Source organism: Psittacula echo, assembly GCF_963264785.1.
Source record: "Psittacula echo genome assembly, chromosome: 2".
Taxonomy (NCBI): domain Eukaryota; kingdom Metazoa; phylum Chordata; class Aves; order Psittaciformes; family Psittacidae; genus Psittacula; species Psittacula echo.
This window is the reverse complement of record NC_137737.1, coordinates 40,564,521-40,577,782: the sequence shown is the minus strand read 5'-3', so window position 1 is coordinate 40,577,782 and position 13,262 is coordinate 40,564,521. Positions and strand designations below refer to the sequence as shown.

The window sequence follows — 13,262 nt, the reverse complement described above, 5'->3', positions numbered from 1 at the left end:
TCCCTCCGGCGCAAGAGAGCCTTGGGACAGGTGCGCCCGTAAGGCGGCCACAGCACACCACCCTCCATCTCCCCCGCCTCAGGGCGGCGGCGAGGAGCCCGCCATCTCGCCCCCCTCGGGGCGGCTGCGGCGCGGGGCTCGCCCTCCCTCCCTTCCTCCCTCCCCTCGCTGCGGGCCGTGCCGCGCCGCGCCGGTGGGCTTGGCTTGGGCTGCGGCTGCAGCGTGGGGCTCGCTGTGAGTCACCCAGCCCGCGGCGCGGGGAACCGAGCGCGCAGGCACACGGCGGAGGCGGTGGGGGCGGGCGGCGGCGAGCGGGCGGGGGCGACAGGCACTGGCTCCCCGCCCGCCCACTCGCCCATGCTGCCGAGCCGCAGTCAGCCGGAGCGTCGGTTCCTGCTCAGCCGCCGCCGATGACCTCCTCGCCTGCAGGCAGCCCCTGAGGACCCCCGGCGTACACGCCAGGGCAGGGGATGGTAGATCGGCCCCCCAGAGACACGTCCACCCCAGCTCGCAGCACAGCAGCCTCGGTTGCCGCCGCCACCGCCCGCGGCAGCAGCCGCCAGAGAGGAGCCGCAAAATGAACCCCCAGTGCGCCCGCTGTGGCAAAGTGGTCTATCCCACCGAGAAAGTCAACTGCCTGGACAAGGTGATGGGGCGCGGGGCGGTGGGGATGGCACCTCCCGGGTGTACCCAACCTGCGCACCGCTCCCCGCCGGGTGAGGCGGGGGTGCGCGGTGGGGCGGGAGGTGGCAAGTGCAGCGCCTCAGGGGTCGCGGCTGAGCCTGTGTCCGCACCGCTGGCCGATAGCCGCCGTGTCACCGCGCTGGCGCAGGGTGGGGGGCGACAGGGCCCGGCCGCACGGAGAGTCCCTGCGGTGCCCGCCCGGGCAGTGACGGTGCCGGCGGCCGGTCCCCGCGGGCCCCTCGAAGGATGAAGTTGTAGGCGGCCCCCGCCCGGCTGCAGTTGTCGGTCCTTCCCCGAGCTGGGGCGGCTTCGGCTGACCCTTACGCCATGGCCGCCTTGGCGGGGACGGTGGCCGGGGCGGCGGAGTGGCGACAGCCCCATCCCTGGGGGTGTCCCCGGTGAAACCGGGTATCGCCGAACGCCATGAATAACAGCGACGAACGAGGCTGTGACAGATGCGCCAAATTAACGTCTCTGGAAAGGCAAGGAGCTACCGAAGGAGAATACTGTATTGTGTTCTAAATTTAGTGTCTGTTCAGTGTACCAAGAAACCAGCTGTCACATTAGTTAGTGATTTTATTTGCATAGTATTGCTTTCTTAGCAAGCCATGCCGGTTTTTTCTTTAATGAGGCAAAATGTCAAACTCCTGCTTGAGTTGCCTTTAAAATAATCCTGGCAAGGTCAGTGCGTACGGATCCGTAACAAGTCCACCTTAGTGGAGAATTTACATTTCTGATAGTGTTTCGGAAGCATGTTTGCTTTTCTGTGAAAGTAATTATTTTGAGTTAGTTTACAAATATGTGTAATGTAAGGCCAAAATATTGACCTCTAATTGTGTTTTTATGTTTACTGTATCTTAAGGTAGCTTTCAAAACATTAGAATCATAAGTAATTCTACTTTATGTTTCTTTGCAGTACTGGCATAAAGGATGTTTCCACTGTGAAGTTTGCAAAATGGCTCTGAACATGAATAACTACAAAGGATATGAAAAGAAACCTTATTGCAATGCGTAAGTATTGTAAATATCAAGTCTTGCAGAAATGCACATGAAAAGAAAACCTGGCCGTGGATATTGTCAAATGGGTATTGCCGTGCTGTAAAAACTTGATCTAGAGATGCAAAACTGCAGTCCAGAGCAGTTTAGTATCTTTTCGGGTTGCTTATTGAACTTTCATTAAAGTGATAGAAGATGAAAATATTTGATTGTGATGCATTTAGGCAGTGTTTTAATATCAGATCTCAGGATAGAGATTCTTTCCTTCCAGAAAGTGTCGGATTTAGTGCTGACTCCTATTACATTCATTATTGGTCTGCTGAGTTACAGTTGTCCATTATGCAGCAGCTCTCTGTTCAGGGTTATGGACCTGATCAGCATTTTGTAGTAACAAAACAAAGTGCTTCCCGTTTGTGTAGTTCACTAGAGACAATATCCTGTTAGAGATCATGACGACCTATTTTTAAAACTGTTATGTTCACATATCTCAGATTACTGAACTAGATATTTACAAAATCTCTGCTTCCAGTGCTTCATGCTATTTTGTATTTTGCTGCTTTTAGATTTTGATAAAGAAAATAGATTAATTTTGGTTGTAGAGTGTGAACATGCTGTGTTCCACTTTTAGATTCTTTTTTTTTTTTTTTTTTTGTTGTGCGGATTTTGGAGAGTGCTTTGATGTTTGGCTTGCAAATACTGCAGAAGAACATTTTGATACATGTAGAAAAAAGGTGCTTACTGTTCTTTGTACTGTGCTTCTAAGATTAGCTATGTGCATTTCAGTATGTTTTAATCTTTAGAAAGTCATATGCTACGTTAGAAGGGTATCTCCAAAGGGTTTGGAATTGAATCTGATGTTATATGTTACTCATATATTGTTATATTGTTACTATTTTCACCTTCATGTACTTAGAACATATGTTTTAAGTGACAGAATTTTGAAACTATAGACACATTGTAATTTTTTTTTTCAGAAATACTCTCCTATACTCATCTTAAAATACTTGTTTCATGTTGAGCTAGATAGTCTATGACTGGTTGTCACAGATAGTTCAACAGCAGATGCTCTTTTCTTCCAGGCTAAAATTGAAGCCAGATAGTTCCTATCTGTATAAAATACGAGTTTCATAATTAAAACTGCTGTGCTGCCAAAACTTGAAACACCTGTTTCAGTGTGCACAGTTGTAGTTAGATTGCTTTAAGAACATATGGAGTTACACACATACATTTCTAGCTTTCCTTGAAGCGCTTTAGTTCCTCATAGTGCTCTATGGGGGTGACATTATACCTCTTGTAATAAACTGTGGTCAGTTTTCAGTCATAAGTGCTGTAGAGAAAGCTCTGCAGGAAGGGAGATTAAAGTTTCAACAGGTGGTATGTTGCAAGTTGAGACTAATCTAGAGGTTACTGGCCCTAGATGGGACTCTGCTGGTGGTGCTATTTGAGTTGAAGTATAAGGACAGTCTTACGTCCTTTACAATGATTTAAACTCTGATAATATTTTGGTGCATTTTACCTAAATTTTTGTGGCTAAATTTCAGGGATGATGCTTTGGTTGTCTGATCTTTCCTGATCTACCTAATCAGATACTTGTACTTAATAACATTATTTGTTTACAAAGTATCCTCTGTACTATACATCTATGTTTCTATGCTGTGCATAATTAATTTCTGTTGTAGGAGAGTTTTTCATCTATGTAGTTATGCTACGTCTTGTGTCTTTCTATTTACAGATGAGAGGGGAAAAAGGATGATGGATATATTATATACCATTAAGGTGCTATTCTTCCTTCTTCCTGGTAGTTGCTGTAATGGTCTTTGTAATAGTGATGCTTGAAAAAAATAATATCTATTTTTGAAATGTCTCTCAAACCTGATGTATGAAACGGGAAGAAACAATGAAAATCCATGGAAGAATTAGTTTCTGCTACTAAAGAAGAGACAGAATTTAATGTATAGTATCAACAATGTGTTTTGTTCTTAAGTTTCGGTAAACTTAAGGGCATTTGTTTGTTTTGTTTTATTTTAATTTTTTTTAGAGAAACTTCAATCAAATACTCTCATTTCACGTGTTCTATGGAATCACAAAGGGAAGAACAAGGTGTGCTTTTTGATTTCAGCAAACTTTAATATCCCTCAAAGGAGGGATAAGATGTTTATGTTTTGAAAATACAATTGATTTAAATTATGATAGTTTGACACAGTACTCTTGCATCTCAAAGGCTACTTATTTGCAAAGCATATGCCACTATAGTATTTCAAGTTATGATGTGTCTCATCCAGTGTTCATTAGCAAGAGGAAAATCCATTTTTATGTTAAATACTGCTTGATCAGGAAATCTGGGAAGAAAAGAGAGCAGATTTACTCGTACAAACACCTATAAGTACTTGAAAAGAGCAATTACTGTTAGATTGTTTATTGAGGCTATCCATCAATGAGAGTGTAATTTGTAGGTAAAAGTGAAGTATGCACTAATTTGAATGGGAGAGCAACACCATGAAGTAGTTCAGTAGGTTTGGAAGTTAGCTTTTTGTAAGTTGAAGAGCAAGTATCTTCAATAATTTCTGTATCTGTATCTTACTTCAGAGGTTTGTTCATGTACTTGACTATATTTTGACTTTTGAACTTAAAATATTCCACTCTTTTTCAGGTGCTTAAATTAATACTACTTTCTGCAGTACTGGCAAAAATCAGAAGTTACTTTAACTGTAAAACTTAATTGTGTTTCTGTTAATATAAGAAAAAGATACTGATTTGTGAATGCTCGAGCTACACTTCTGGTGGAGGAGAGTCAGGTCAGATGGATTAACAGGAACTAGTAAACTAAGAAGGAATGTATTGTGAAATACTGTGATTCAGTGACCATTGGAAAAGGGCAGAAATATTTGTAAATGCAAGGATTCTGCTTTTTTTTTTTTTTTTAAGGGCAAATTTTTTTTTAGGCAGCTTGTTGCATTTCCAGCAAAAAGGTTGCGTGTGTTCTATGTGATAGGGATACACTGATAGCAAAAGTAGTGTCTGGGCTACTGACACAGTAGAACTGGTACAGGCCAAGAAGCTGAGTTGCCTAGTATTACAGTTATTATACTGCTTTTGTAAGTTATAGATTTATGAAAGATTTTGCAACTGGCTTAGAGGGAAGACTTTGTCTACACGTGCCCGTCTATAATATGACTTTGAAAAGAATTATCTTTGTATCACTGAGTTTCCATGAAGTTCCTTGGTCTGGCTCCTTTAAACCTTTCAGTTTCTTACTCGTAAAGAGAACTTTGTTCCCTCTCTCTTTTTTATTATTTACATAATTTGTGACATGTTTGAGTTAGGATATTTTATCTCTGCTTGTTTGTGCAGTGCTTAGAATATTGTGCTTTTATCTTAGCTGGGACCTCCAAGTAGTACAGTGCTCTGACTTATGGTATTATGTTTCTTGCTTTACTCGCATTCATATTTTATCTAAAGGCCTCCTACACAGCATTGTGAAGCTTGTAGATTCTTAACACATGGACACTGCTAGATTTCTCTGACCAACTTTAGTCTTGTCTTTTTGTTTGCTGTCTGACTTTAGATATGCCACATTGACAGAGAGCTGCCTGATTTGTGAAATAATGTTGTTGAGACTAAGGGCTCAGACTTGTAGTTGGGTTTTGCAGTCAAGCCAGGTGCTATGCGTTGCTTGAATCGGGTGAATGAGCCATTCCTTGTCTCTATGAATGTGCATGTAGATAGTAAAGTACACATTAAGACAATTAAAATGACTTGGGTAGTCCGATGATTTGTTAAATCAAGGTGGCTTTAATGAGAAAAGCCCTATTCCACTTTAATATCTGCAGATAGAGATTGATTAATATATAGGGAAATTATGAAAGTTGTTGTTATTATTTGCAAACTCAGAGCTGGTTCTTCCCAGCTGCAAATTACCAAGATGATGCAAGGAAATGTATGGCATTTTGGCAACTAACAATCTGTGTACTAGTTCTCAAGCTTGTTAAATGATTGAATCATTTAGGATGATTAGATGGTAACTTATTCTTATGAATGGTAAGTTATTCTTACGAATATTCATATAAATACTTTTTTGACAGATTCACTAGACCAAAACACAGGACTACTTTTTATGCAAAACGTAAAAGCCGAAGTGCATGTTTTTGGAATTTTCTCTCTGCATTAGCTATGCCTGTTGAAGCAAACAGACTTTCTGCATGTGTGAACACATCTGGCAGAGATGTATCTTTTAATTTCAGCAAAACCTAATAGCTTAAGCTTCTGCAGACCTGATATACCCCCTTGCAAAAAGCAAACAACCTCACTGTTGGGGTAAATTCTTCTGAAATATTTAGTATCTAAAATTTTGCTAATCGCCTGCACACAGGAAAGCTTCCTTCAAGTTTTTATTTATGACAGTCACCATATGGAATGATTACATAACTTCAAAATTGCAATCTACTGTCATGTTAGCATGAATTATGGACATGAAGAAAACTTCATTTTTCCTAGATTTAGTTTCTTTTAAACTTATGTCAGTAGCAAGTAGATGTGGAAATCCATTTGAAATATTGTGATGTTGTCAGAGGAATTATGCTACACTTTTAATCTGCAAGTGCAGTCTATAGGTAAGGGATGAAAAATGTCAAAGTTATTTTATACCAGCTTGGAAATGGTAAGAACATGTTACAACTTTCTAGACAGTTGGAAGAGTTGGACAGTGGAAGTAGTTGCTTGTAATTGGTGGATGTATGTGGCCATAACATGGAATCCATTGTCCTCAAATGTGAACGTGAGTTTGGTCTTAGCTGTGAAACATGAGTGAGTTTTTTTTCTATCAGTCAGAAAACTTTTAGAAGGTGACTAGGAGTGTGATGATACTAGTTTACTAAAAATAGCTAGCATCATCTTATTTTTCAGTATTGATTTCAGCAAGTGATTATTTCTCAGTTTCAATATGGTAGGAAGAAAGAAAAAGAGAAGGTAAGGAGCAGCAAGAATAATCATGTGTGTGTGTTTTCTCCTTGTTTTAGGGCTTTTCAGCTGTTTCTGATCATTAGATTTGATCAAATGTAAGCTATTATACAAGTCAGTCCAAAATGGTCATTCTTATAAAAAGAAACAACCCTATGCAAAAAAAAAAAAAAAAAAAAAAAAAAAAGAAACAATCCTATGCAAACCTACCTAGAAGGGAAGGATTTGCGCTTTATCACTTTATTAACTTTGTGTGTTGAAGACTTTCCTCTTAGGGTGTAATGTAAAATGAGTAATGCGAGTAACAGAACCACTAGAAAAAGAGCTGGTAAGGGTCTTCAGTCAGAGCCTAATACACCTGTGTCATTTAAGTCCATTATTTATTGTTCAGCATCCCGTAAGTATGAATTCCAGTATTCAATAAGTTATGTCTCCCATCAGCAATCTTTTCTTTAAACAAAGCAGCTCTCACTCTTTCCCTGTAGGTCATATTTTTTGGTAATTCTTGTTTCTCTACCTTCAATTATCTCCAAAGGGTCTCTGTGTGTATATATATGTGTATTCCTTGAATTGCAGTGCCCAGTGGAGCATTAGCAGAGCTGGTAGAACAGCAAGTGTGCCTGTGCAACTCATACATAATTCTTCTCCTAAGTCCCAGTACCGTCTTTGCAATTTCTTTTTTTTTTTGGTTTCATTGCAAAACCCGAACTACCATTAAGTCAGATTTAGATTGTTGTGGGCTACAGTTCTATCTTTCTATGGACAACTGCAACCTCAGCAGTTGTTATTATCCATTATCTGAGCAGTTAATTGTTCTTGGCTAAAGACAGAATCTTCCACTTGTTCTCATTGAACTAAATCTCCGTTTTTCCCCAGGCTGTTTCTCCAATTTGTCAAGTTCATTTTATATTCTAATTTTGTTCTCTAATGTGCATACAGCTTCCTCCTATCAACCCTCCCACCAGACAGCCTGTAAGCACATTGCCAATTTAATAAGTGTAATCTTCATTTTATCACCCAGGTCGCTAGCTAAAGGCCTGGAAGTATATTGGGAGCAGTATGTACCTCTGAGGTCTGATGCAGCCTTCCCTTCTGTAGTGAGCAGTGATGAATGAGTGAAGTCCTTTATCTTCTCTACCTATTCATGGAGTGCTAGATCAAGTGTCAAGTTCTGCATGAGAAAGAAAATAAAATTGTGAAAGAGCGTAATCAGTATGGATATTTATGCAAACTCTGCTTAAATATGAGGGACAGCTACAAGTAGAGGAAACATACATGCTCACTGCTTGCTGCTGTGGTATCTTACTTGGTTAATTGAGTATTAATTCCAGTAATGAAAAGGAAAGTAGGAGAAGCCGCCAAGCCTGTTTGATAGAACAATTGAAATAGCTTCTAAAGCTAAATATATTTGAGTCTCTGAAAGCTGTTAGATGCATGTCTTTAAACTCTTTGAAGAAGGCACATGAGAACACTTTGTCAGAGTTGCTGAATACCATGCATGAGGCGGATGATGGTTAGTTGCAAAGGAATTACTAAAGAATAAGCATCACTGACACTCAGATCTTGGGAAGAGTAGGGCTGTGTTTTTGATTGCTGTGACTGTGCCTGAGTAATGGGATGCAGAAACATTTGTCAGGTTCGAGTTCAACATGTTCAGTTGGCTGTGTCCTGACTGCATGTTTGATTCCATGTTTTGAGACCTGCATATGACACCTTAGATGCATGTGCTGGTGGGTGAGTGAGGAGAGGATTCTCTGGGCTCCAACAGGTCCCTTGGTTTGTGTTGCTGCGAGCTGCGGAGAGCACCATGGAGTGCTGCAGCTTGGCTGCAGCCAGCTTGCTTCCCTGCTGCTGCTAGTGGAGTAGAAAAACTGCCCTGGGGAATAGGAGTTGTTTCCTTTTTCTTTCTCAGAGCAGGTGAATTCTCAGACTGCATTTAGCCATACTGTCGTGTCTAGAACCTGATGAGAGCCTAGGGTCTGTGTTTGGAATTCGCATGTTGGTGTAATTGCTCCAAAGGGATAACTACAATTTAACATTACGTGGGATGTTGCTGGGGAAAATAAGTATAAAATATAAAAATGAATATTATACATTTTCTTTTTATGCAAGACTGCACTAAAGATGACATTCAAAGCTATTTGCAAGTGCCTGTAGAAATCCTTGCTGTGTGGAATCCTGATCTGTTGCCAGTTTATGTCCTGGCTCAAGTAAATGCGTATTTTTAATTTTATAGAATCATTGGTCTTCATAGGCTGCAGATAGTTTTTCCAAGGAAGAACATGTGTATTTCCTCAGCATATTCATTTCCTCAGCATTCCTGTAGTCATAGAATATATTGAACATAATTTCTTAGGAAACTGTTGTTACTGAGACACAATTTCAGTAAGTGGGATTTCTTAACCACTGTTGATGCTCAACCTAATCTTGATTTATCTTAATAGCTGTTACCTTCTGTAATCATTCCTAAAGATTGATGAAGCTTCTTTCATTATATTTACTAAAATATTTAGGCAACAGAACAAGAACAATAGATGAAATTTTGTGATGCCAAATCATTTACGTATTTGCATTGCATAGCTCAAGCTTTGGAAGAGGTAATAACCAGTTGTAGCAAGGCTGTGAAATCTTGATGGTATGTTTTGTTAACAGCTTTGTAATTTAACTGTTCGGGGTTTTAAGTGTTCTAAGCCATAGAATTTCCTATCATACTTGCTGAAGAACTGAAAAAAAAAAAAAAGGAACGTGTTCTCATTTGGCTGAATTTTAACTTCTGTGTAGCTCTGGTAATGTTGGTGGTGGTCACAAGTAAACTGCTGTCCTGATATACTTGATATACTTCATAAAGCTTAAACAAAAAGTGTATGTTCCAATATTTCATGTCACTTCGAATTTTCAGACTCTATGATGTCAATAGAGAATCACAGCATATCAGTCAGCTCAGTGTCAAGAAGCATGTTTTGATGTTTACATATAGTATCAATGGAAGCTTATCCAGACAATGTACAATCTTGGCTAGTGGTCAATTAATATTATTTTCATAATTTTGAATATTTTGGGGTACTTACAGAAACCTTGCTAAATTTAGAGATTGTAGAATATTACACTGAGGGCAGAATTTAGCTATGTGATGTTGAAGTTCCTTGAAAAGGATATGGTAGGCAGGACTCACAAGGGGAAAGTTTGTTCCAGGAGGAGGTGGGTGCAGGTACTTGTTGAATAACTAGTCTGCCTGAATATAAATGATGTCAATCAGTTCATGCTGCCTCAAGTTAGGTCATCTCACACAGCAACTTTTTGGAGACACCCGCCCCCCCCCCCCCCCAAAAACGGCGCAAAACCAAAACCAGCAACACCCAAAACTCCGTAGTTAAATCTCCTTCTTGATTCACAGGTCAGCCTATTTCTTCTCTCTGTGCCTTCCTCCATTTTCTGATGTTGGAATTGATGTTGCATCAGAGTTGGACAAGGTGTTTTCCTTTGCTTTCTATTTGTGTTGCCTGTGTAACTTTTTTTTGTACTAGGAGGAAAATTCTGGATAATAAGCAGTGCAGAATTTTTAGTCTCTCATATTTCCTCCTCCACCTGTCTCTCTGGCTTACCTCTAAACTTCCTGTTCTTGACTGTGGTGGAATTGTGTGATGGTAGCTCATCCCATAACATCTTAATATGAGGAAGGCACAAAAATGTGCAATCAGTGTAACACTTGGGAGAAGGCTGAAGGAGCTTAGTTTTAAAAATGAAAAAGTAGTTGTAGTTTGGCCAGTCATCATTTCTCTATATATTGCAAAGGCCTTTGCAAAGGCCTTTCTGGGAAGCATATAGTTACTCTTTAAAGCAGATTTCTTAAAATGTAGAACTGTATGGAAACTGTAAGTTTCCTCCTTGCTACCCAGTTTCAAAAATTCATACTAGTGTCTTCCCTCCCTCCTCAGGAGAGCAAATGTTTGGAGTTAGTCCATCCTGTTCTGCCTCTCTAAATGGCAGCATTTTTTCACACAGGTGTATTGATGTAATGCCAATCTTGCATATTTAAAAAAAAATAATTTTGTACTGAATTTTAATTTAGTTATACCTCAGGTTTATTATTGTTATTATTTTTTTTTACTTGACAGCCTAAATGGTAATCATTGTTTTTGTGTTCTTTTGTCCCAGTTTTACTCTGGAAGAATTCAATACTTGTAACGCAATTCGTTCTGACATCAGAAAAGTATAAATAGAAATACTCAGGGGAAAAAAGATGTTGATTTCAGACTTAATTAAAATGCAAGTGGCTAAGTTTGTGTAAGGGAAAAGTGATAAGAGGAAATAAATTGCCTAAATAAAAAACCATGGACTGTTTCTGCTGAAGAGTGCAGGGTGGCATACGTTCAGCACAGTAGGGTGTTCACGTGTTACACAGCATTGATTGTGTGCATGTGCGAATGCAAGAAGGAAGAAATTTGTGACTGGATTTGCCAGATCATACAAAAAGAAAAGGGGCCAATATGGGGATTTTTAGCAGCAGAATTGCTCAGTAGGTTGTTGACCAGGAGATGATTACCACTGTTACAACTGGCAGCTTGCTTGATATGTTGCTGTGAGGGAGGTTGCAGTCCGTGTTTTAAAGAACCTGCCTGAAAATTGTAGAAAAGCAGTCATTCCTATATGGCTCAAACTTAGTTTTTTTGGAGCTACTGTTTGTATTTGATACAGTGATGTTACTGTCTTTGTTGATGTTAGTATTTGATGGGTAGTAGAGAAGTGATAGTGATTGGACGTGAATAAAGGAATGCTTGCGAGAAGATGCCTTGTTCAAAAAATAGTTGCTGAATGGCCCATCATGTAGGCATATATGATACAGATTTTTCTATAACATGGGAAAGTCTGAGAGTTTTATTTTAAAGTAGCTGACAGGAATTTGTCAGGCTATCAGAAAACAGAGATGAAGTTTGTTACAAGTTATTAGCATAACTTGTTGAAACACTGTGGCATTAGCACAGAATTGTTAAGAGGAACGGGGAAAGGGAAAACCAGGCTGGAGGAAAAAATATCGAAAGATGTATTTTGAAAAACAATATTTTCTGAAATATGTGAAAGAAATTGACACCTCTAGTAAATGAGACTGAGATAAGTGTTATGGGAAACTTAGCAGTGATGATGTATACTTATACAAGGTGGAAAAAAAAGACTATACCTACATGCAGTGAAAGAAAGAATAGATGGAAAAAGGAAACAATTTATAAAAATGTTTGTTGAGCTTTTCAATTTAGGAACACCAAATTTCCGAAATGGTTGTGCTTTTGAGTCTTTGAGAAATGGGGTATTGTCATGGTGAGTGATGAGTAGGGATATGCGTAAACTTTTGGCTAATTTTGATCTGAAGACCAAAAGGAAGATTAAACACAGTCATTAAAGAAAGTTATAGCTTTCTCCATCCTGTTACTTCTGCTGTGCTGGAGATGCTGGCTCTGGCATCTGACACTTTTGTGAGCAAACAGGTCCCTTTGCTTTCTTCTTGCTTTGTGTGTTGGCAAAGCCATGAGGCTGTTTGGTGTCAGATCTCTCCAGCAGGTTTCTTCTCTGTATTGCATGCCTCTGGTGTGACAGTAATTCAGCATCTGATGCGCTGTGACCACTGCCCATGATGTGAGAGGCAGGTGTGTCTCACTTGCATTTTCTATTTGCACTGTTCGTATACAACTTGGGTCTGGGGTAAATGTTTCAGGGTCTCTTTTTGATGTGTATCTTCAATAAGACTGCTACAATAAGGCACTACTTCACAACTAGAATAAAAGATAGTACATGCAGTTAATAGTAACTGTATGTTTTTTACCAAGGAAATTGAACTGGACATTCAGTAACAGACTTACAATGGAATTTTGAAGTTGATATTTATAGTAGATTAACTATAGGTAATTAGTTCATAGTAACAATTTTCATAGAATCATAGAATAGTTGGGTTGGAAGGGACCTTCAAAGGTCATCTAGTTCAGCCCTCCTGCAATACTTGTTCTATTTTTTTTTTTTCAGTGGAACAATTTCTTACCAGGAGAGTTTTTGCATGAGTCTCCCAGTTTTGAATTTTTTTTGTCTTTTTTTTTTTTTTTTCTGTAAGAATCTGTATTTTAACTCTGTTGGCTTTATAGTGTCAGAATGCTTAATTTAAGGGACAAAGTTTTTAGCTTTGTCAGTTGGACTTGTTTTGCTTAGGTGTATTTTACTAAAGCACTCAAATGTTATGTGTATTGATTAAACACGTTAACTTTTATTACAATTTTATATTACTTTTAGCATTATGGTGATATTTACAAACAAGAACCTGTAAATATGAATGCAGATAAAATTTATTATTTTCAAGAGTGTGGAATTGTAATATATAGAATCATAGAATCATAGAATAGTCAGGGTTGGAAAGGACCTTGAGATCATCTAGTTCCAACCCCCCTGCCATGGGCAGGGACACCCCACACTAAACCATGTCACCCAAGGCCTCATCCAACCTGGCCTTGAACACTGCCAAGGATGGAGCATTCACAACCTCCCTGGGCAACCCATTCCAGTGCCTCACTACCCTTAACAGTAAAGAATTTCTTCCTTAGATCCAATCTAAACTTCCCCTGTTTAAGTTTGAACCCGTTACCCCT

The 13,262-nt window shown here is 39.6% G+C and overlaps 1 protein-coding gene across 2 annotated transcripts in view; it reads left to right on the top strand.

Annotated features, from left to right (window-relative positions):
* Nucleotides 1-577: 577 nt before the first annotated feature.
* NEBL (nebulette) overlaps nucleotides 578-13,262 on the top strand; it is a gene marked incomplete at its 5' end in the record, with an annotated part of 255,423 nt that continues 242,738 nt past the window's right edge. For both annotated transcript variants that reach the window (XM_080639464.1, XM_080639463.1), the window contains 2 exons: nucleotides 578-646; nucleotides 1,601-1,695. In XM_080639464.1, the coding sequence (XP_080495590.1) occupies nucleotides 578-646; nucleotides 1,601-1,695 (164 nt within the window). The remainder of the gene's footprint in view (nucleotides 647-1,600; nucleotides 1,696-13,262) is intronic.